Consider the following 22,708-nt stretch of genomic DNA (forward strand, 5'->3'; position numbering starts at 1 on the left):
CCTAGTAGGCTATATAACCTTTACTCACATATAGGCCTAGCAGGCTATATAACCTTTACTCACATATAGGCCTAGCAGCTATATAACCTTTACTCACATATAGGCCTAGCAGGCTATATAACCTTTACTCACATATAGGCCTAGCAGGCTATACACCCTTTACTCACATAGGCTTAGTAAACTGTAGACAGTACCTCCTTGTCATTGTGGAAGTACAGAACATTATTCTTTGCTCATGGTCACGTCTTTGCATGTGAAGGTAGTGACAATGATATACTTACATTCTTATACTTACTTGCCTAGTAATTTAGGTGAACAGCCTGGAAAGCCTGGATTCGAACCAGGGACTGTAGTGACGCCTCTTGCACTGAGATGCAGTGCCTTAGACCATTACGTCCGTGTGTGTGTGTGTGTGTGTGTGTGTATCTATTTAACTGTACTGGAATTCTTAAAAGGCCGCAAAAATCTTCAATATCGGTTCTCGGTATAGTTTTTTTTTTTGGCAAGGAAAATATCGGATATCGGTATGGGMCAAAAATGTGATATCAGTGCATCACTATCCCTAACCAATGTTGTGATATTCATCCATCTATGAGGAAGATAGGATTGTCCCTAACCAACGTGTTTGGGTTTCCTCCACAGCCCCGAAGTTTAAGCGGAGTTGACATGAGAAAACGGCAGCAGCCACACATTGAAGGACCTCCCCAGGCGCCTGGCCACCCACGACCCAACAACTGCTGCATGTGCTGGTGTGGTTGTTGTAAATGCCTCTGGTACGTCAAACCTCCCTTTCTGGTTTCTGTCCCCATGTCTCCTCCATTTTCAATAGGCCATGGTTCTACAAATAACCTGAAGTCCTTGCTATAGACTGAATGAGAAACATTACTTTCATGACCACATTCCTTTCAACCTCACTCTAAAAATGTTTTGATATAAGTGGGGGAAGAGTAGTGTAAACTAGAGGGAATTGTCCCCCCTTTAAGTCAAAATGACCAATATTCATACATTATTGCCTTTATCCACCCAGTATTTAGGCCAATCACATTTTGTATAGATCAAGGTAATGAATGCTGAAATACTGTAGGTCTTTTCCCCCTCAGTGTTTTCAGTACTATGGGTGCATAGACAATGTTTATCAGACCAATTATCTGCTGCATGGGGAAAGAGTTCAAGAAAAGACACTCCCATATACTACTGTTTGCTTACTAGGGCCAGGAATTGCCAGGGGGCCCTCACGATACGATATTATCGCTCTACTTAGGTGCTGATACGATACTGTATTTATTGCGACTTTTACGGTACTGTATCTATTGTTATTCTTACGATTATATATGTGTTGTGATTCTTACGATTCTATATGTTGCGACTCTTACGATTCTATATACAGTACCAGTCAAAAGTTTGGACACACCTACTCATTCAAGGGTTTTTCTTTATTTTTACTATTTTCTATATTGTAGAATAATAGTGAAGTGTATGAAATAACACATATGGAATCATATAGTAACCAAAAAAGTGTTAAATAAATCAAAACATATATTTTAGGTTCTTCGAAGTGCCACCCTTTGCCTTGATGACAGCTTTGCACACTTTTGGCATTCTCTCAACCAGCTTCACCTGGAATGCTTTTCCAACCACCTTGAAGGAGTTCCCACATATGCTGAGCACTTGTTGGCTGCTTTTTCTTCATTCTGCGGTCCAACTCATCCCAAACCATCTTAATTGGGTTCAGGTCAGTTGATTGTGGAGGCCAGGTCATCTGATGCAGCACTCCATCACTCTCCTTCTTGGTCAAAAAGCCCTTACACAGCCTGGAGGTGTGTTGGGTCATTGTCCTGTTGAAAAACAAATTATAGTTCCACTAAGCGCAAACCAGATGGGATGGTGTATCGCTGCAGAATACTGTGGTAGTCATGCTGGTTAAGTGTGCCTTGATTTCTAAATAAATCCCAGTCAGTGTCACCAGCAAAGCACCATCACACCACCTACTCCATATTTCACAGTGGGAATCACAGATGCGAAGAACATCCGTTCAGCTACTCTGCGTATCACAAAAACACGGTGATTGGAACCAAACATCTCACATTTGGACTCATCAGACCAAAGGACAGATTTCCATCGGTCTAATGTCCATTGCTCATGTTTCTTGGCCCAAGCAAGCCTCTTCTTCTTATTGGTGTCCTTTAGTAGTGGTTTCTTTGCAGCAATTCGACCATGAAGGCCTGATTCACGCAGTCTCCTCTGAACAGTTGATGTCTGTTACTTGAACTCTGTGAAGCATTTATTTGGGCTGCAATTTCTGGTAACTCTAATGAACTTATCCTCTGCAGCAGAGGTAACTCTGGGTCTTCCTTTCCTGTGGTGGTCCTCGTGAGAGCCAGTTTCATCATAGCGCTTGATGGTTTTTGCGACTGCGCTTGAAGAAACTTTCAAAGTTCTGGAAATGTTCCAGATTGACTGACCTTCATGTCTTAAAGTAATGATGGACTGTCATTTTTCTTTGCTTATTTGAGCTGTTCTTGTCATATTATGGACTTGGTCTTTTACCAAATAGGGCTATCTTCTGTATACCAACCCTACCTTATCACAACACAACTGATTGGCTGAAACGCGTAAAGAAGGGAAAGAAATCCCACAAATAAAATTTTAACAAGGCACACCTGTTAATTGAAATGCATTCCAGGTGACTACCTCATGAAGCTGGTTAAGAGAATGCCAAGAGTGTGCAAAGCTGTCATTAAGGCAAGGGTGGCTACTTTGAATATTCTCAAATATATATTTTGATTTGTTTAACACATGTTCCGTTATGTGTTATTTCATAGTTTTCATGGTGTCACTATTATTCTACAATATAGTAAAAATAAAGAAACTGTAGGCAACTGGTGTTTGGAACACAACTTCTGAGAGTTCTGCCAGTCAGTTGCATTGCACATTGTCCCTAGTGTGCATTACTGACCTGAGAAAGGCAAAGGCAGAACAACTTGAGAAACACTATCTTTTTGAAACTGTCATTCTACACATCAGGACAAGTCCCTCCTGTCCATATAATTATGATCCAAAAGGATCCTAGGTTTGAACACCTACTCTGAGACGCTTCAATAGGAGCGGTGCTCAATAAAAACTCAATGTGGAGATAGGCTACTATAAGGATGTGTTATCCTGTAAATACAGTACTTCTATTGGGTAATAATGTTATATTCTATAACTACATGGTATCTGTCTCTCAAACTACCATGATGTAAGTAAATTATTTTAGCACCACGTAATATGATGTAGGGCTGGGCGGTATACCGTATTTTACGATATACCAGTATTGATGCATGGACCAGTTTGGGTTTTTACTTTACCTTCTACAGAGGTATTTGAATGTTTGGTTTGTTAAATGTGATACGCTGTGTGTAACGTCCATTTTTATAGTTCTCTACTTGAGTCATCTCTCTCTGTCTCCATGATGCTTTACACACAGACCTAGCCCTGCCCCCTGTCACTCAAGGAGTCCATTTGTTGTTCCTCGAGACACTTGCATTCAGTCTGCATGGTCAGTGCAGCACATGCAATAATGTTGATGACAACGATGCTGTTTTCGCTTCTTAATTAATTAATTACACTATTAGTCTGTGTTTCTTACATCTGCAAACAGCTAGTTTGTCTTTTCTTAGCAAGTTGGGCCTAAATTGTGTTAGCCACTAATGGTAGCTAATGTACTGAGTCAGAGCAAACGTAATTAGCTAAACAGCCTGATAATACCAGTGATGGTGTAGACCTAAATCAGCATTTCTGTGCAACAGTATCTTCTAAATCAAAGAGGAATACAAAAAGCATGAATATGTTAATTACATGAAGTAACATGAGAAAACATTACATTTAGCCAAAGATTATAGGGTCACCAAGGAAACACTTATGAACACTTTGGTTCCTACCATGTCACAGTAACTCCTCCCTGGCATTTTCATTCGTTGTCATGTCAAACAACACTATTCAAAGTGCCCACTATTATATTCTAACTATAGAATTATTCCAACAGTTCACCCAAGTATTTTGATCTAAATCACAAGTGGTTAAAAATAAGGCCTAGATTGTTTGCCCATATCGTGCCACCTCAAGATTATCTGAAATTAGTGCAGGAAATAAAGAAATGTTAATACCAGTGATGGTATAGACCTAAATCAGCATTTCTGTGCAACAGTATCTTCTAAATCAAAGAGGAATACAAAAAGCATGAATATGTTAATTACATGAAGTAACATGAGAAAACATTACATTTAGCCAAAGATTATAGGGTCACCAAGGAAACACTTATGAACACTTTGGTTCCTACCATGTCACAGTAACTCCTCCCTGGCATTTTCATTCGTTGTCATGTCAAACAACACTATTCAAAGTGCCCACTATTATATTCTAACTATAGAATTATTCCAACAGTTCACCCAAGTGGTTAAAAATAAGGCCTAGATTGTTTGCCCATATCGTGCCACCTCAAGATTATCTGAAATTAGTGCAGGAAATAAAGAAATGTATGAAAATGCTGAAAATTATTTTTGGTTGAATTGAACAGTATAAAACAATCAGAATTTAGAAAGACTCATGGAAATCACTTAGAATGTGTTGCCACTCTAGGATCACTCACTACTCATAAAGCAAATTTACAACTTGTAATATTCAAAAACATAAAATACCATCATGCCATCCAATTTGGCCATATCGCCCAGCCCTAATATGAAGTGGGCCCAACTTATGAAGTAAACTTGTAGTGACTAGTTTGAATCTTTTGAACCTACTGTAAGCGGAAGACGGAGGCTGAACAAAGCAAGCTTGAGGACTCCACCGCAGCCAAGTCAGTCTTAGACCGTGAACCCACAATATAGGTCTACAGAACTATGACTTAAAATAATGAAAACATTGAAGAAAGCAGGATTGTAAGCCCTGCTTCTAACATGCAGCCCCCACAAATCTCCCCAATAATATGAAGGCCTCATCTAGTCTAGGAACAGCCARCCTATTCCTATCTTCACATCACATGCAAAACAGCTGGGAAGAACATGTATATTTAGAGTCAGCTCAGCATGTGTAGAGCCTTTGGCTGGTGAGCTCAATTATATCAGCACAAAGGATACTTTGATGAAGATGCTAATATTGACCACTGTGCGACTTGCAGTTAAATGGGAGATAACAAATGTAGGAAGAGACAAGCCATATATGGGTACAGATGAAGATTAGGAGGGGTTTTCTGAATGCTTAGTGCTCAACCTGGAAACTAGCTGCACGAAGGGCTCAATTCAATTGATTGGTGGGGGGGTTCCTGTGGTAATTTCCTGTCACCGGTAGATGCTTTCAGAATAACAAACACTACCGTTCAAAAGTTTGGGGTCACTTAGAAATGTCATTGGCAGCTTCATTAAATAGTTACCCGTAAAACGCCAGTCTCAACGTCAACAGTGAAGAGGCGACTCCGGGATGCTATGTTCTTTTGCCCATCTTAATCTTTTCTTTTTTGGGGGCAATCTGTGATATGGGCAATCTGTGATATGGGCTTTGGTCCAAACTCTTGAAAGACACCCTATCTCCTCAGCCCTCAAATGAAGTGGACACTTCTGATGATGTATCATGACGTCTGAGGAGTATACACTTGCAGGGCAAGGGGCGAGGGAGGAAGGAATGATTCCCCCCCCCCCCCCGTTTTTACTTACACTTGTAGGTTGACTTCTACATTGATGTTGTTTAAGTTTTCGTGGACTTTTCTTAGCGGATGTACATTCTTCGCGAATTGAATTATGGGGAGTTTCAGGTCCCGGCGTGAACATAATTGTACACTCGCAAGCCGACTAAAAACGAGTGCTGAGGGGCTTACGTTGCAAACGTCCCTTGTTTGGCTAATCATTTGGACCACCCTCCAAGATGGCGATGGGGATTCCCCCAAGGGCATAAGGCGAGGGTAAGTGGACGAGGGTGTGTCTTTTTAAGTGTTTGGACCGCAGCCATAGCTTTTTCTTTGCAACTCTGCCTAGAAGGCCAGCATCCCGGAGTCGCCTCTTCACCTTTGACGTTGAGACTGGTGTTTTGCGGGTACTATTTAATGAAGCTGCCAGTTGAGGACTTGTGAGGTGTCTGTTTCTCAAACTACACACGCTAATGTACTTCTCTATTATATTCTGGTTAGAGACAGTTTGCGCTGTTCTGTGAAGGGAGTAGTGCACAGCGTTGTACGAGATCTTCAGTTTCTTGGCAATGTCTCGCATGGAATAGCCTTCATTTCTCAGAATAAGAATAGATTGACGAGTTTCAGAAGAAAGTTCTTGGTTTCTGGCCATTTTAAGCCTGTAATGGAACCCACAAATGCTGATGCTCCAGATACTCAACTAGTCTAAAGAAGGTCAGTTTTATTGCTTCATAAAACAGGACAACAGTTTTCAGCTGTGCTAACATAATTGCAAAAGGGTTTTCTAATGATCAATTAGCCTTTTTTAATGATAAACTTGGATTAGCTAACACAATGTGCCATTGGAACAAAGGAGCGATGGTTGCTGATAATGGGCCTCTGTACGCCTATGTAGGTATTCCATTAAAAATCAGCTGTTTCCAGCTACAATAGTCATTTACAACATTAACCATGTCTACACTGTATTTCTGATAAATTTGATGTTATTTGAATGGACCAAAAATGTGCTTTTCTTTCAAAAACAAGGACATTTCTAATTGACCACAAACTTTTGAACGGTAGTGTAGGTCCACAAAGTGCACGGGCTGTAGTTTGTAAACAAATATTATATAGTCTAGGTTTATTAGGTTTGAGTGGACCATGGCTTGTTTATTTTATAATAATTTTGAGATAAAGAAGAGGAACTAATCATCTCTTTAGAGGAAAGCTGCTGTTACAAGAGGCTGTCCCTGAGGCGGAAGCACAAGAAGAGGAACTAATCATCTCTTTAGAGAAACGCTGCTGTTACAAGAGGCTGTCCCTGAGGCGGAAGCACAAGAAGAAGAACTCGTCATCTGAAGCTCTTGGAGAGACGCTGCTGTGTCAAGAGGCTATGCCTGAAGCGGAAGCACATGAGGATTATAGGAGCAGTTAGCAGCATGGCACTAGGAATCTGCTGTTAGAGATGGAGAAGTCAATCCAATCTGACTATGGCTGTGTCTGTGTCAACCGCTGTACTTCCCTGCTGCTATGCGATTTGACACCTCCCTTAAGCCAGTGTCTGTTGGAATTCCCATATATTAGATGGGGATCCAAGATTGTATTCTGCAGGCCCAGCTTCCTGTGATTGGAAGAGCCAGGCTAATAAGAGGAGCCATTTTTTTATTGGTTTAGGCCGTGGCCTCCCCAGCAAGTCAGTCAGTCCATTTGATGACATCATTTCCCCCCATTTGAAATAAAGATACAGTACAGCTTTGTTTGGGGATGAGAGCTGAACGCTCAGTTGGTATGAAACATGTATTGATCCACGCACCGGTGTGGATTTTTACTGTAGCTTCTCTAAGGGTATTTTAATGTTTGATTTGTTACATTAAATAATTCAGTTATGGCAGTCATCCGTTGTTATTGCCAGTAAGAAACTCCTAACAGCTGAGAACTGCTAGCTAACTTTAACACAACAAGACAATAACTTCTGGAAAGCAAGCTTTCCAAATGGAGACCCTTGGAAATCGCTCGAAAAAATACTGATTAGGCATGTGCACAAGTATTCATTTTTGCATGCAAAAAACAAATAATATAGGCCTATTTTAACACTGAAAAGCTTTTTCTAAATAAAAAAAAAAAATCCTTGTGAAATTGTTACATACAGTGCATTCGGAAAGTATTCAGGCTTCTTGACTTTTTCCACATTTTGTTACATTACAGCCTTGTTCTAAAATTGATTAAATAAATGTTTTTCCTCACCAATCTACACACCCATCATGACGAAGTGAAAACAGGTTTTTAGACATTTGAAAATGTATAAAAAAAAATAAAACTGAAATATCATATTTACATATGTATTCAGACGCTTTGCTATGAGACTCAAAATAGAGCTCAGGTGCATCCTGTTTCCATTGATCATCCTTGAGATGTTTATACAACTTGAGTGGAGTCCACCTGTGGTAAATTCAATTGATTGGACATGATTTGGAAAGGTAAACACACCTGTCTATATAAGGTCCCACAATTAACAGTGCATGTCAGAGCAAAAACCAAGCCATGAGGTCGAAGGAATTATCCGTAGAGCTCAGAGACAGGATTGTGTCGAGGCACAGGTCTAGGGAAGGGTACCAAAACATTTCTGCAGTAATGAAGGGCCCCAAGAATACAGTAGCCTCCATCATTCTTAAATGGAAGAAGTTTGGAACCACCRAGACTCTTCCTAGAGCTGGCTGCCTGGCCAAACTGAGCAATTGTGGGAGAAGGGCCTTGCCCAGGAACCTGATGGTCACTCTGATATGGTTCCGGAGTTCCTCTGTGGAGTTGGGAGAATCTTCCAGAAGGACAACCATCTCTGCAGCACTCCACCAATCAGGCCTTTATGGTAGAGTGGCCTGACGGAAGCCACTCCTCAGTAAAAGGCACATGACAGCCCGCTTGGAGTTTGCCAAAAGGCACTTAAAGACTCTCAGACCGAGCAAAGTACAGAGGTCCTTGATAAAAACCTGCTTCAGAGCGCTCAGGACCTCAGGCTGGGGCAAAGGTTCACCTTCCAACAGGACAACAACCCTAAGCACACAGCCAAGACAACGCAGGAGTGGCTTTAGGACAAGTCTTTGAGTGGCCCAGCCAGAGGCCGGACTTGAACCCGATCGAACATCTCTGGAGAGACCTGAAAATAGCTGTGCAGCAACACTCCCCATCCATCCTGACAGGGCTTGAGAGGATCTGCAGAGAAGAAATGGGAGAAACTCTCCAAATACAGGTTTGCCAAGCTTGTAGTGTCATACCCGAGAAGACTTGAGGCTGTAATTGCTGCCAAAGGTGCTTCAACAAAGTACTATGTAAAGGGTCTGAATACTTATGTAAATGTGATGAGTTTTGTATATATTTTTTATAAATTTGCTCAAATTTCTAAAAACCTGTTTTTGCGTTGTCATTAATTAAGAGGTATTGTGTGTAGATTGAGGGGGGGGGGCGATTTACTCCATTTTAGAATAAGGCTGTAATGTAACAAAATGTGGTAAAAGTCAAGGGGTCTGAATGCTTTCTGAATGCACTGTACAAGGATATACCATGCCATTTTAGATTATTTAATTTAATAAAACAACAAACCTTTCAATGTAGTTTTTATGACGTGCACTGTATGCCCCATTAAAAAGACCGGTAACCTTCGTGTGTAGCTTGTTGTTTATGTTAGCCAATCAAAGCGACAAATATGCTCTATGTGTAGCAAGTGGAGTGAGAGTTCACTAATGCAATGCAAGATGGAATGAAATTAGGGAATTAAAAGTTAGCGAAATGAGAGCGTAGGCTACAACGAGCAACCAACTGGTAGGCAGTTGTTTTCTTGGAATGGGGTTGGGGAGAAAAGCGCAGCATGTGGCCTCAATTAGCCTAGATAGCTATAGCTTCTCCAGTCAAGACAAGCACTGTTATTTGGGATGATAAATAACATTGTAGCTGCTACAAGTTAGCTAGTCTTGGCTGTAGCCAAGTTGCCTTGGCATCTCTCCCTCTGCCTGTTTGCTCCCATCTCATCCCCTCCACAGTGGCAGCATTAGAGCGCCAGACTCCCTCGTGCAGCAGTGTTCAGGTTTAAAGTAAAAAAATATATAACATAGCCAACAAAAATTCATGATACTATTCGAATAGTGAATTTTTTTTTATTTTTATTTTTTACATCCCTAACGTTGATATATTTTCGCCTTATCGCCCAGATCTCAATACTGTGAAGGCTAAATAAGGCTAAACACTGGGAAATTTGTAGATTTTTAGGCTACACATCCCATTTGGGTTTCACTTCTTTACTTGTTATTAATTTGTTAAATACTTGTAGTTAAATTAACTTGCTGACTTCATCAGGGATACTGAAGGTATTTTTCTGGGGGGAAATGGATGTCTGTCTATTCGCTATTTGTGTATCACATATTTGGCGTGTTTAGTGTTAAAGTAATGATCGTATGACACATGCTGAAGCAATAGGCCTATACTAGGCTACATCCAAGCTCAAGTCAGTCAAATCTGCATAGCCGTATTTACACAGTGGCATATAAACAAGCTGTTTCTCCAATACATCCCTACCTGAAATTTGCTATGCGTACATTCCGTTTGCATGTCATGTGAAATGACTTGATTACCTCTTTCCAATACATTTGTAATGTATTTAGGAACAAAACAATGCACCTCCATACTAGCTTTTCAGGTTTTTGTGAAAGGAAAGCATTGTTAATTGCATTGTTAATGTGTTGCAATTCAATTTGTGTTACAATAGTTTGTTATTGTGTATCCAACACGTGTTTAACATGTACATTTCCTGTATAGGGATTTTGTAAAGGTTTTGTGAACTGTAAATAGCAGGGAGCCTCACTCCCCACACAGGTTGTTTTCATGTCAAGAATTCACTGGTTTTTAGAAGAATTACATACCTGTTCTCAGGCAGTAGTTTCAACAAAGATACAACATTTAGACTGCCATATGAATAAGTATGTTTGAATATGGAAAATGTTTGAAAGCAATAGTAATCTATTTCTGCTTCTCCTGTTCCAGGAATGAGGACCGCATGGAGGGTTCCGAACGGACATGCACTAAAATGGATAGTATTGAAGCCACGGAAGAGCAGTACGTTGCCAGCTATGCCTTTTTCCTTAGGATGTCTCTGAGAAAATACCAAATTGTTTTGATATCGTTTCACATTTTTGGTCATTTAGCAGACACTCTTATCCAGAGCAATTTACAGTCATTCAACTGAAGGTAGCTGGGTGAGACAACCATGCGACAGTCAAAACAGTCAGGAAAATACAAGTTAGTGTTAGTGCCAGACAGGGAAGGAAAACAGTTTTAGTTTTTTCGTGTTGTCACATAAGCTAATGGCCATTGGTCACGTCCGTTCTTGCAGGCATTGTACATAGAAATTATACGTTAGGACAGGTTACCTCAAGAAAGGATGCCAGAAAATTTGCCAGAATCCATGCCAGTAATGTTGTAGTCTAATTATTTTGTCTAATTTACTGCTTTGGCCCATTTAATTTTCTCTCCTTACGTTACTGCTGTGTCAATATCTATTCCTGTGTGTTGCTCACTCGTTTGCTGTATTAGCCAATTAGAGCATGAGTTTTAGTTTCTCTTCACCTCTCCCACGATTTCAGTTATTTGACTGAAACAGCTGTTAACTGAGGACACATGAGGGCATAATTTCCATCCACCCCAAAGGAGCAGGTCCGTTATATAGAGTATAGGATTCAGCTCTGCAGTGTTTTGTGTGCCTATTATTTGTGTGATATGTATTATTGTTGGATTTCAGCATTCAACTGGATTTACACGATGTAGCCTGTCAGACAACTGTGAGCCAAATACTGTTCTCACACGGCTGTGGCCATGGCACGGGATTCAACCTTAGGCTCTACCTTGGAACACTCATTCTTCATGTTGTTMTTCTAGCTAGATGGATTTCTGGTCCGATCACCTGGTCCTACTGTAATAATAGAAATAATGTTTTGTTGATTAAGACATGAAAATAACAGAAAGACCTGCACATAATTACTCATAATTACCAACCTTTTTTATTTTTTTTTATTTTTTAATTTAACCTTTATTTAACCAGGTAGGCAAATTGAGAACACGTTCTCATTTACAATTGCGACCTGGCCAAGATAAAGCAAAGCAGTTCGACACATACAACAACACATAGTTACACATGGAGTAAAACAAACATATAGTCAAAGATACAGTGAAAAAAATAAATAAGTCTATATACAATGTGAGCAAGTGAGGTGAGATAAGGGAGGTGAAGGCAAACAAATATATGTATAAATAAATAAAAATATAAAAAGGCCATGGTGGCGAAGTAAATACAACACAGCAAGTAAAATAAAAACTAAAAACACTGGAATGGTTGGTTTGCAGTGGAAGAAAGCGCAAAGTAGAGACAGAAATAATGGGGTGCAAAGGAGCAAAATAAATAAATAAATACAGTAGGTAAAGAGGTAGTTGTTTGGGCTAAATTATAGATGGGCTATGTACAGGTGCAGTAATCTATGAGCTGCTCTGACAGCTGGTGCTTAAAGCTAGTACCAACCTTTAATGACAACATTTCAATGGGTCCCTGTAGCCATGACTCTCAGGTCAAACAAGTCCTGACAAAGATGCTCCCGTTCAAACTGGTAATTAGTAGGGCTAGGAACTGCCAGGGATCTCACCATATGAAATTATCACCATACTCAGGTGCCGATACGATATGTATTGCAATTCAATACTGTGAGTTTTGACCAGTCAGGGAAATAAAAGTGCTGAAAACTTGTTGGCTCACTATTTAAAATGAAGATGGAGAACAAGCTATAGGATAAAAATACATATGGATACTTGGAGTCAAATATCGTCCAAAAATAATATTGCGAGATGTAACTATCAAATAAATGTTTTACCCCATCACTAGTAATTAGGAGCATACTAAGGTGTTCTGTTAGTACATGGACAAGTCAGCCAAATGGAATGGTTAGTTGGTTGGTTGCAGTGGCTAACCAAAGTATGTATTGCAGTCTCTTCATGTCTGCTTAGACCGATCTATATTTGCCAAGTGCTATCCGTTTAAAAATGTTCACGCTATAACAATGAATTTCTCCAAATCACTCCACCTGGCTATCAATCTTCAGGTGGAGACTACTTGCAGACGTGTCATCTTACAGTACAATATGTAACCCTGGAGTATAAACTGTCATGGTCAACTTATTGATGCAATGGTAGCTAAGCTGGGGAGAGGACTGTCCATAATAAAGCGCTGCTCTGCTTTCTTGATATTGCTATCAATAAAACAAGTTCTGTCACACATGGACTACTGCCCAGTTGTAAAATGAAGTGCCCCATTGAGGGACATACAATTGGCCCAGAAGAGGGCAGCACGGCTGGTCCTTAAATGTACACAGAGAGACAACATCAATGACATGCATGTCAATCTCTCCTGGCTCAAAGTGGAGGAGAGATTGACATGTTGAATTCATTGTAATTGGGAAGAAGTTAGGTAATAAAAGAAGTATGGGGAATAACAGTTCTGACATTGTTGCTGACAAGCACACTAATCTGTTTGTTTTGCTGTGTATCGTGAGAGTCCAGACTGCTGACACTGGGTTCCTGGTATCGTGTGTTTAGGCAACCCACTCTAGACGAGGTGGTGGCCTGGGCCCGTAGCTTCGAGCTGGTGATGCGCTCCTCAGAAGGCAGGGAGATTTTCCGAGAATTTCTGCGCTCTGAGTACAGCGAAGAGAACCTGTTGTTCTGGCTGGCCTGTGAGGAGCTGAAGAAGGAGACGGACCCGACAGCAATCGATGAGAAAGCCAGGATCATCTATGAGGACTACGTCTCCATTCTATCACCAAAAGAGGTAGGAGGCATCAGGTTGGAAGCAGGAGTTTGACTGGTACCTAGTATTACTCAGTATCACATTGTTGCTTGATTTAGCTTTAGGGTTACTTTAGAGTTGCACTTTCGGGACTTCCATTGATTCCGTTGTGGAAAATGAAAGCAAGTACACCCAAATATTTTGACTATATTTGACATGCATGTATTTGACCCAGGTCTGATTCCAAGACATATTGAAACCCCCATCTCAAAGTGGGTGAGGAGGAGGTGGGAGGTGAGCTTATCTCCATTGATAACATGACCGTGTAGCTCTTTGAGTGATTGCATTGTCATTGTTCTCTCCCCCTCTGCCCCTAGGTGAGCCTAGATTCACGGGTGAGGGAAGGCATCAACCTGAGCCTGGCAGAGCCTAACAACGTGATGTACGAGGAAGCCCAGCTGCAGATCTACACCCTGATGCACAGAGACTCCTACCCCCGTTTCCTCAACTCCTCTGTTTACAGAGACCTTCTGGACAGCAAGAGAAGCCCCTGCCTAGACACCTAAAGTAACCCACCCACCAACAAACAAAACAGAAAGACAATCAGGTGCCAGAACTGGGTTAGATATTTTCCTTTTTTGAAAAACAGAAAATAATGAATAGTTTAAGCAATTTCAATTGTCTGCTCGCAGGCGGCCCTGAGGGTTAGTTCCTGGTTTAACTGCAGATAAGAGCTCCTCAGGCTACTGTTACAAAGACAAACAAAAGAAAGGGTAGACCCATTGTTCCGGTACTGTACTTTTGAGAGTTCTCCTTTTGCTCGGTCTCTTTCTCTCTTTGTCTGTATTTTTCTCTCTCAAATTCTGTCCCATGCCTCAGACTTTTTACAGTCCAAAAACAATGCCATTTTTAAAATAGCTGTAGAGTTGACCGTGGTGAGCAGGAAAATCACTGACTTTGCATGTGACACGGTAATGGACTTTGCTCTACACTGGCTTGGTATGTTAGCAGTGGACAGCAAAGGTTCTTGAATATGAGATGTATTTTCTTCTGTTCTAGGGATTTCCCTGTCAAGCTCTTGATGTGTTATGTGAAGGGAATATCGATATTTGCCAATTAGCTTGCAGTTGTTGATTTTGAGAAGGTTGAAAGTTTTACAGCAGTGTTCATTTCCAAGCACTTGCCTTCTTTACAACTCTAAAAGAGAAGGAGGCCTGGAATTGTGGTCGGGCAGCTAAATGTCTAATGAACATGACTTTCCACGGGAAATCACAATGCCTTGACGAGAAAAAGGTGGCACAAGCGCTGCTTGTTATGGTAACAACCACAGTTTAGTAAACACAGTACAGTTCTACCTGTCCTTCCCTCACCATCTCACCCTAAGAGAAGCACAGGTTATGTCAGAGGTTGGAATCATTGCTGGAGATTTTTTTTTTTATCAAACATTCAATTAGTTTCAGACAAATCATGAATACTTTCAAGCTCTCAAATGAAAGAGAACCGTTAACTTTTTCATTTTTCTACTGCATATAATATAAATGGTAGTAATCAAGCCTTGGTTCGGAAGGTCAAGTATGAGATAGCGGTATGTCTGATGCATAGCCATGAGGTCAAAGAGGGGTCTGCATTGCAGAGACATGGAATTATGAAGTATGCCTATGTGGCTTCTGGTTTTAAAGCTGTAGCTAGTTCTAGACTGAAGGGGGTCAGTGCCAGCTAAGGAACAGCCCAGCCGAGAGCAGAAGAGGCCTGGTGGAATTGTGTTTTCTATGGAGGTGGTTTGGAGGTTTACAGTCCTGTTCACCAGGTGTGTGTGTGTGTCTGTCTTTTAAAGGGGCCATCAGCAATTGCTATGTTCATTTTTGGACTTATAAATTAATGATCATTGATTCTTGAAGAATATAATTTATAAATGCCTCATGAGCTTAGTTCAACTGTTGTACACCATCAATACCCAAAATAGAAGCTTGTTTTACTCCAATGTTTGTAAACAAAGTAAACAAACACTGTATAGCCTCTAAACATGGTTCAAACTGTCATGTTGGTATCATGCATGGTCAGTCCTTGCATCTATTGCTCTTGTTTATGAATTTAAGTGGTTAAATTTATCCAGCCCAATCCCTCAGCTTTTTACGAAACGGGTGAGGAGAACACTGCTATTTTGTTTCTACTGCTGATTGTCCATTTCAGCCTGGCTAGCGAGGTGCCAGTAAGATGCTTGGAACATCACTGAGCCCCATGCCTTTAACAGTCTCTCTGCTTCCCAGGGATGGCCAAGGGAGGTGAATAGAGATTTTGGAGACGATTCGTTATTTTTCCTAAAATTGCCAGCATGCATTATTGTGTGTACCTGCCGTCCAGATACACACGTATCAAACATTTTAAATATGGTATAGTTAAAGGTAGACTCAGCGAAATGACATTGCCACTGTAGATATTGCGATGAGCGAGATGCCAGACGTTCTCCTACAGTCACACACAGTATCTGTGCATGTGCACGGGTTCAGTTCACGCTCTTACAGCGTGGTAGCCAGGGGACCAAAACAGTGGGGAAGTTTAGCCTCGCGGTTCAACGCTCTTAGTTGTTGTGGAAATTGACCCACTATGCTGTTTACTTTCTGTGTCTACATCATATTGCTGAGTCTACCTTTAATGTCCCATGAACATATACTGTAGGTCTAAAATATATATAGTACCAGTCAAAAGTTTGGACACCTACTCATTCAAGGGTTTTTATTTTTAGAATAATAGTGAAGACATCAATACTATGAAATAACACATGCAATCATGTAAAGAAATCAAAATATATTTTATATTTGAGAATATTCAAAGTAGCCACCCTTTGCCTTGATGACAGCTTTGCACACTCTTGGCATTCTCTCAACCAGCTTCAAGAGGTAGTCACCTGGTTTGCATTTCAATTAACAGGTGTGCCTTAAGTTAATTTGTGGAATTTCTTTCCTTAATGCGTTTGAGCCAATCAGTTGTGTTGTGACAAGGTAGGGGTGGTATACAGAAGATAGGCCTATTAGGTAAAAGACGAAGTCCATATTATGGCAAGAACAGCTCAAATAAGCAAAGAGAAACGACAGTCCATCATTACTTTAAGACATGAAGGTCAGTCAATCTGGAAAATTTCAAGAACTTTGAGTTTCTTCAAGTGCAAAAACCATCAAGCGTCATGATGAAACTGGCTCTCATGAGGACCGCCACAGGAAAGGAAGACCCACCATTACATCTGCTGCAGAGGATAAGTTCATTAGAGTTAACTGCACCTTAGATTGCAGCCCAAATMAGAGTTCAAGTCACAGACACATCTCAACATCAACTGTTCAGAGGAGACTGCGTGAATCATTGTCGAATTGCTGCAAAGAAACCACTACTAAAGGACACCAATAATAAGAAGAGACTTGCTTGTGCCAAGATACAAGCAATGGACTTTAGACCGGTGGAAATCTGTCCTTTGGTCTGATGAGTCCAAATGTGAGATTTTTGGTTCCAACTACCGTGTCTTTGTGAGATACAGAATAGGTGAACGGATGATCTCCGCATGTGTGGTTCCCACCGTGAAACATGGAGGAGGAGGTGTGGGGGTGCTTTGCTGGTGACACTGTCAGTGATTTATTTAGAATTCAAGGCACACTTAACCAGCATGGCTACCACAGCATTCTGCAGTGATACACCATCCCATCTGGTTTGCGCTTAGTGGAACTGTCATTTGTTTTTCAACAGGACAATGACCCAACACACCTCCAGGCTGTGTAAGGATATTTGACCAAGGAAAGTGATGGAGTGCTGCATCCAATGACCTGGCCTCCACAATCACCCAACATCAACCCAATTGAGATGGTTTGGGATGAGTTGGACCGCAGAGTGAAGGAAAAGCAGCCAACAAGTGCTCAGCATATGTGGAACTCCTTCACGACTGTTGAAAAGCATTCCAGGTGAAGCTGGTTGAGAGAATGCCAAGAGTGTGCAAAGCTGTCATCAAGGCAAAGGGTGGCTACTTTGAAGAATATCATATTAAATGTATTTTCATTGGTTTAACTTTAGATTTTTTTTTTTACCCTACATGATTCCATATGTGTTATTTCATAGTATTGATGTTTTCACTATTATTCTATTATTAAATAAAAACCCTTGAAGGTGTGTCAACTTTTGACTGGTACTGTATTTTCAATTCAGATTTTGTGCATTTAAAAAAAAAAGACATGGACAAATTATTGTAGGCCTTTGTCACCTGTTGATGTGCAGAGGTCAGTGAGTAAAGTATATTGTGAGAGTTGTGTGTATTATCACCACTGGTGGGTAATGATATTCAGGTGTCATGGAAACCACTGTTTTGTAAGAACATCATTCTGCCATCAGGTCTTACTACCTGAAGTTCATGTGCCAAGGCCAGTTTTAATAAAGCCCATATACTGTAGGTTATTGAAGTGCAATTGGATCAGATGTAGAGTTTTTCCATTTTTGTAGTCATAAAAATGAACATAGGATAGCCTAATGATATCAGCCATTTTGTATTCATAAAAATTAACATAGGATAGCCTAATGATATCAGCCATTTTGAACATCCAACTATATTCTAACATTCCCTATATTTAGTTCACATTCAGCTACCTTTATAGAAATATTTGAACAGTGTTTGCATACAGTGCAGAGAACATTGATGTTATATTTTGAGTGAATGACACAGTAAAGGTGATCCAGTATGCATGCACCACAGTGGTTAGAGGATACCTTTTTATGTCGCTCTATTAATGACAACTCACATTGACATTTTACAAAAGAATTACTTGCTCAGTTTAGATGTTATTTCAGCTGTACAATGTTTGACCAACCAGACACTGAAATGATGGTGCAATCAAACCAAGTTTACATTCGTACGGTGAGCAATTGTCCTGCAAGGGAAGCCAATAGCAGATTTTTGGGGGTAGGAAAATGGTTCTGAATGATTTGAAAATGAACATTTTACGATGGGTGAAGAGTAGTATTGTGTTGTCTGGGTGTACTGTCTTGTCTTGACTCTGAGTAACTAATTATTTTCACTCCATGGAAGGAAATGGTTGTTCATTTTACTGGCATTTCAACAAGGATTTAACTATTCATGACGAGATGGTATCATAGGCATAGTGTCATATCTGTTCAAATGTTGACTTCAATTCAGAATGAATGGCTTTGAAAGGTGGCAGAGGTTTGTTGACAGAGAAATCATTTGATCTAAAGTGTCATATTTGATGTGATTAGAGAAGCATTGGCTTTATTTGCTTTGTTTCTCCTTTAAGAGTGTCATTAGTGTTTTCACTACCTCTCATTTTGGTTCCTTTATTTCACATCTAGTTGTCAATGTACACTTTGTTTTTAGATCTACTTGAAGCCTAACACTGTAAACAAAATGTGCACAGAAAATATGTATTGAGCGTTAGGATGATTAGCCTAGTTTACTTTTTTGTTTGTTTGATTGTTTAATTGTGTTCAACTGGAAAAAGATTTTTAGATATATAAAGAATTCAGGAAATACACTGTTTAAAGGGCTAATCTCATTTTGCCTATGCAAATATGTTACTGTTGAAATGTGGGAAAGGGTAGGTTAAGTTACCTTTTTAGCTAAGTTTGATGGAACATGGTTTACATTGCCCTTTGCTGGTATTCTTCAATCTTATTCAGCAAAAATGTACCGTTATTTTTGTTTCTATATAAATATATAACAAGTAATATACAGAGAAAATAGTATATGCCTTCGTGAAGAAAAAAACAACACTTGATAAATACAAATAAATATGTGTGTTGTCAGACCTGTGGCTGTGTTATGAGATGACAGTTCACTCTGAGATACACCTGTTGACTGATAGACTAGTCAGAGACTCCATCCATAGAGGCTTTATTATCCATTCAGTGTTTTCTTTCAGGCCCATGAGCATCTCTTTATCCAAGGAGCCATTCAACGTCGTCATTGCTGTACGTAACCCATATTGTCATTTGCAGTACAACCGTTTCTACAATCAAGAGGCAGTTTCTGTCTGTTGTTTCCAAGGGTTCTTCATAGTCACATTCACAAAGGTTGAAGGGCTATTTTCGGAACTTTAACAAATATGTTAAAATCACAAGAACAGAAACATCTACCTCTTGGTTGCTTTCCCAATGAACCCGATGTTCAAGAGCCAGGTTGTTGTGGTAAAACATTAGATATAACGTTATGTGACTGCACACAACATTAWTAACAGCTTAATAACACATGAATAATGATATTTTGAGCTTAACTGATATTACGACTGACTGGCTGACTGAACATTCTCAATAATTATGTTCAGTAATAACAAGACACCTGAAATGTGATGTCAGTGTTCCCTTTTAAGATTAAATGTGGTACTACATCACTATGTCCAAGCAGGGCATAATGGTGACTTGAGCCATGACTGAGGGATAACCAGAAAACCGGTTGTCCATTGTCTACTGGGTATGCTTTATATTGAGATACTGAGAGAGCTTGGGTACTTGCTTTCAGAGGGCCATGCTTATATACACTGTCATATTCGTTTGCTCATTGCGCCATTTTTYCCCCCTCTAAGAGCTAAAACTGTTTAATAATTCTCTTTCCTCAAACTCCATCAACCATTTGTTATGTTCACGAGCGGACATTAGTGGTGACTCACGGTCACCCTGCCACACAAACATTGATTGAAATAATTCTATAACAATAAATCCTATAACTGAACATGCTTTGCTGGGTTTGTGCAGTAGTATAGAGTACTACTTCTGTTGTCAAAATAAATTGTAGAATGATTTGGGGTATTGGCAATGACAGAGTTTTCTGTCACAGGTATATTATATGCGTCCAGATTTGACAATCAGGCAGTGTAGTTGTCCAAACAGATACAAACTCAATACTGTCTTTTCGTCAAATTACATACAATTGACTTACTTCACCTTTGAGTTTATAGAGACTGTTTTAGAGAGTATGAAGCGAAGTGTCATCTACCTTGTCTTCAGAAATGCTGCCTCCAATGCATTGTCAACAACAATTAAAAACCTATTTAGAATTGTTCTGTAAGCTTGTCTCCCGACCAACACTCACAATAAGGCATATGTTGATTACTTCCCCACATTACAGTGTAATCATGTTGACAAAATTATATTGAAATAATGTGGTAACAGCATTAGATTCCACCTGTTTGTCTATTGACCACACAGATGTTGTATTCTATTGTGCCATCCATACCTCACTCCCATCTCATCTTTCAATTGATTTCCAATATCCATTAATCTACAAAGATACAGTACATTGATGACGCTTTTCAGGAATTACCAAAGAAACAAAGGCTATTTTCAACCCAAAAWATTATTGGTCAATATTACCACCACAGGTGTCCGTCAGTGATTCAGACCCTGATCTCGACTGAGTCTTTCTTTTTTTTACCCACCAGAGCATTAACTGCTAGACTAGTTAATCAGGTATTGTACTATTTTGATGATTTAATGTCTTCTTAACTGAACACCATTAGTTTAACATGGTCCTGTAGGCCTAAATCTTGTTCCCGGTCATAAAGGTCTATTATATAGTCTTTTTTGGCTTCCATCCAAACTATTATTTTTCCCACAGGGGATGTGGAACCAGCCCTGACGCTCTGTCTAAATGGGGGATGTGGAACCAGTCCTGACGCTCTGTCTAAATGGGGGATGCTTGGGAAAGCCATTCCTGGACGCCATCTGTCTAAATGGGGAGTGGAACCATCACTGGACGCCTCTTGTCTAAATGAGGGGTGATGTGAACCAGTCCTTTAATACCGACTGCTGTTAACCTGGGGATGGTGGATACCAGTCCTGGCGCCTCTGTCTAAATGGGGATGGTGGAACCAGTCTGACGCTCTGGCTAATGTGGGGATTTTGGAACCAGTCGTTGCGGGGTCTGTCGTAAGCGATGGTGTGGATGTTGGAACCAGTCCTGCGCTCTTGTATGCTAAATGGGTGGGGGAGTCTGTGGAGGAGCCATGTCCAGTCTGACCTGCTGTCGTAAATGGGGATGTGGAAGCCATTCCTGACGCTCTGTCTCTCAAATGGGGGATGTGGAACCAGTCCCTGACGCTGCTGGTCTAAATGGGGGATGTGAAGACCGAGTAGTTCCTTGGCGCAGTCTGGCTTCTAATGGGGGGATGTGGAACCAGTCCTGACGCTCTGTCTAGAATGGGGATGTGGAACCAGTCCTGACGCTCTGTCTAAATGGGGGATGTTGGAACCAGTCCTGGCCGCTTCTGTCTAAATAGTGTGGGGATGTGAACCAGTCGCTGACGCTCTGTGTAAATGGGGGATGTGGAACCAGTCTGACGCTCTGTCTAAATGGGGGATGTGAACCAGTCCTGACGCTCTGTCTAAATGGGGGATGTGGAACCAGTCCTGAGCGCTGTCTGTCTAAATGGGGGATTGTGGAACCAGTCCTGACGCTCTGTCTAAAGGTGGGATGTGGAACAGTCCTGACGCTCTGTCTAATGAGGGAGTGTGGAAACCAGTCCTGACGCTCTGTCTAAATGGGGGATGTTAGACGTAGTCCTGAGCTCGTCTGTTAAATGTGGGGATGTGGAACAGTCTGACGCTCTGCTACTAATGGGGGATGTGGAACGCATCCTGACTCTCTTCTAAATGGGGATGTGGAACAGCCTGACGCTCTGTTCTAAACTGGGGATGGGAACGAGTCCCTGCGCTCTGTCAAATGGGGATGTGGGAACCAGTACCTGACGCTCTGTCTAAATGGGGATGTGGAACCAGTCCTGACGCTCTGTCTAAATGGGGATGTGGAACCAGTCCTGACCTGGCTCTGTCTAAATGGGGGATGTGAACCAGTGCCTGACGCTCTGTCTAAATGGGGGATGTGGAACCAGTCCTGACGCTCTGTCTAAAGGGGATGTGAACCAGTCCTTGACGCTCTGTCTAACATGCGGGGGATGTGGACCAGTCCTGACTCTGTCTAAATGGGGGATGGAACCAGTCCTGCCGCTCTGTCTAAATGGGGGATGTGAACCAGTCCTGACGCTCTGTCTAAATGGGGGATGTGGAACCAGTCCGACGCTCTGTCTAAAGTGGTGGGAAGAACAGTCCTGACGCTCTGTCTAAAGTGGGATGTGGAACCAGTTCCTGACGCTCTGTCTAAAATGGGGATGTTGGACCAGTCCTGACGCTCTGTCTAAATGGGGATGTGGAACCAGTCCTGGCGAGGTGACAGTGACGCTCTGTGTACTACATTGATAAAGACCGGATGGGGATGT

General features: G+C 41.0%; 1 protein-coding gene across 2 annotated transcripts in view; it reads left to right on the forward strand.

Annotated features, from left to right (window-relative positions):
- The window catches only part of LOC111977428 (regulator of G-protein signaling 17), a 30,550-nt gene extending 10,384 nt beyond the window's left edge, over positions 1-20,166 (forward strand). For both annotated transcript variants that reach the window (XM_024006842.2, XM_024006843.2), the window contains 4 exons: positions 643-773; positions 10,667-10,738; positions 13,262-13,493; positions 13,829-20,166. In XM_024006842.2, coding sequence (XP_023862610.1) covers positions 643-773; positions 10,667-10,738; positions 13,262-13,493; positions 13,829-14,017 — 624 coding nt within the window. In that variant the 3' untranslated portion in view covers positions 14,018-20,166. The remainder of the gene's footprint in view (positions 1-642; positions 774-10,666; positions 10,739-13,261; positions 13,494-13,828) is intronic.
- Positions 20,167-22,708: the final 2,542 nt, after the last annotated feature.

The sequence above is a fragment of the Salvelinus sp. IW2-2015 genome, linkage group LG18 (assembly GCF_002910315.2).
Source record: "Salvelinus sp. IW2-2015 linkage group LG18, ASM291031v2, whole genome shotgun sequence".
In the NCBI taxonomy this organism is placed as follows: domain Eukaryota; kingdom Metazoa; phylum Chordata; class Actinopteri; order Salmoniformes; family Salmonidae; genus Salvelinus; species Salvelinus sp. IW2-2015.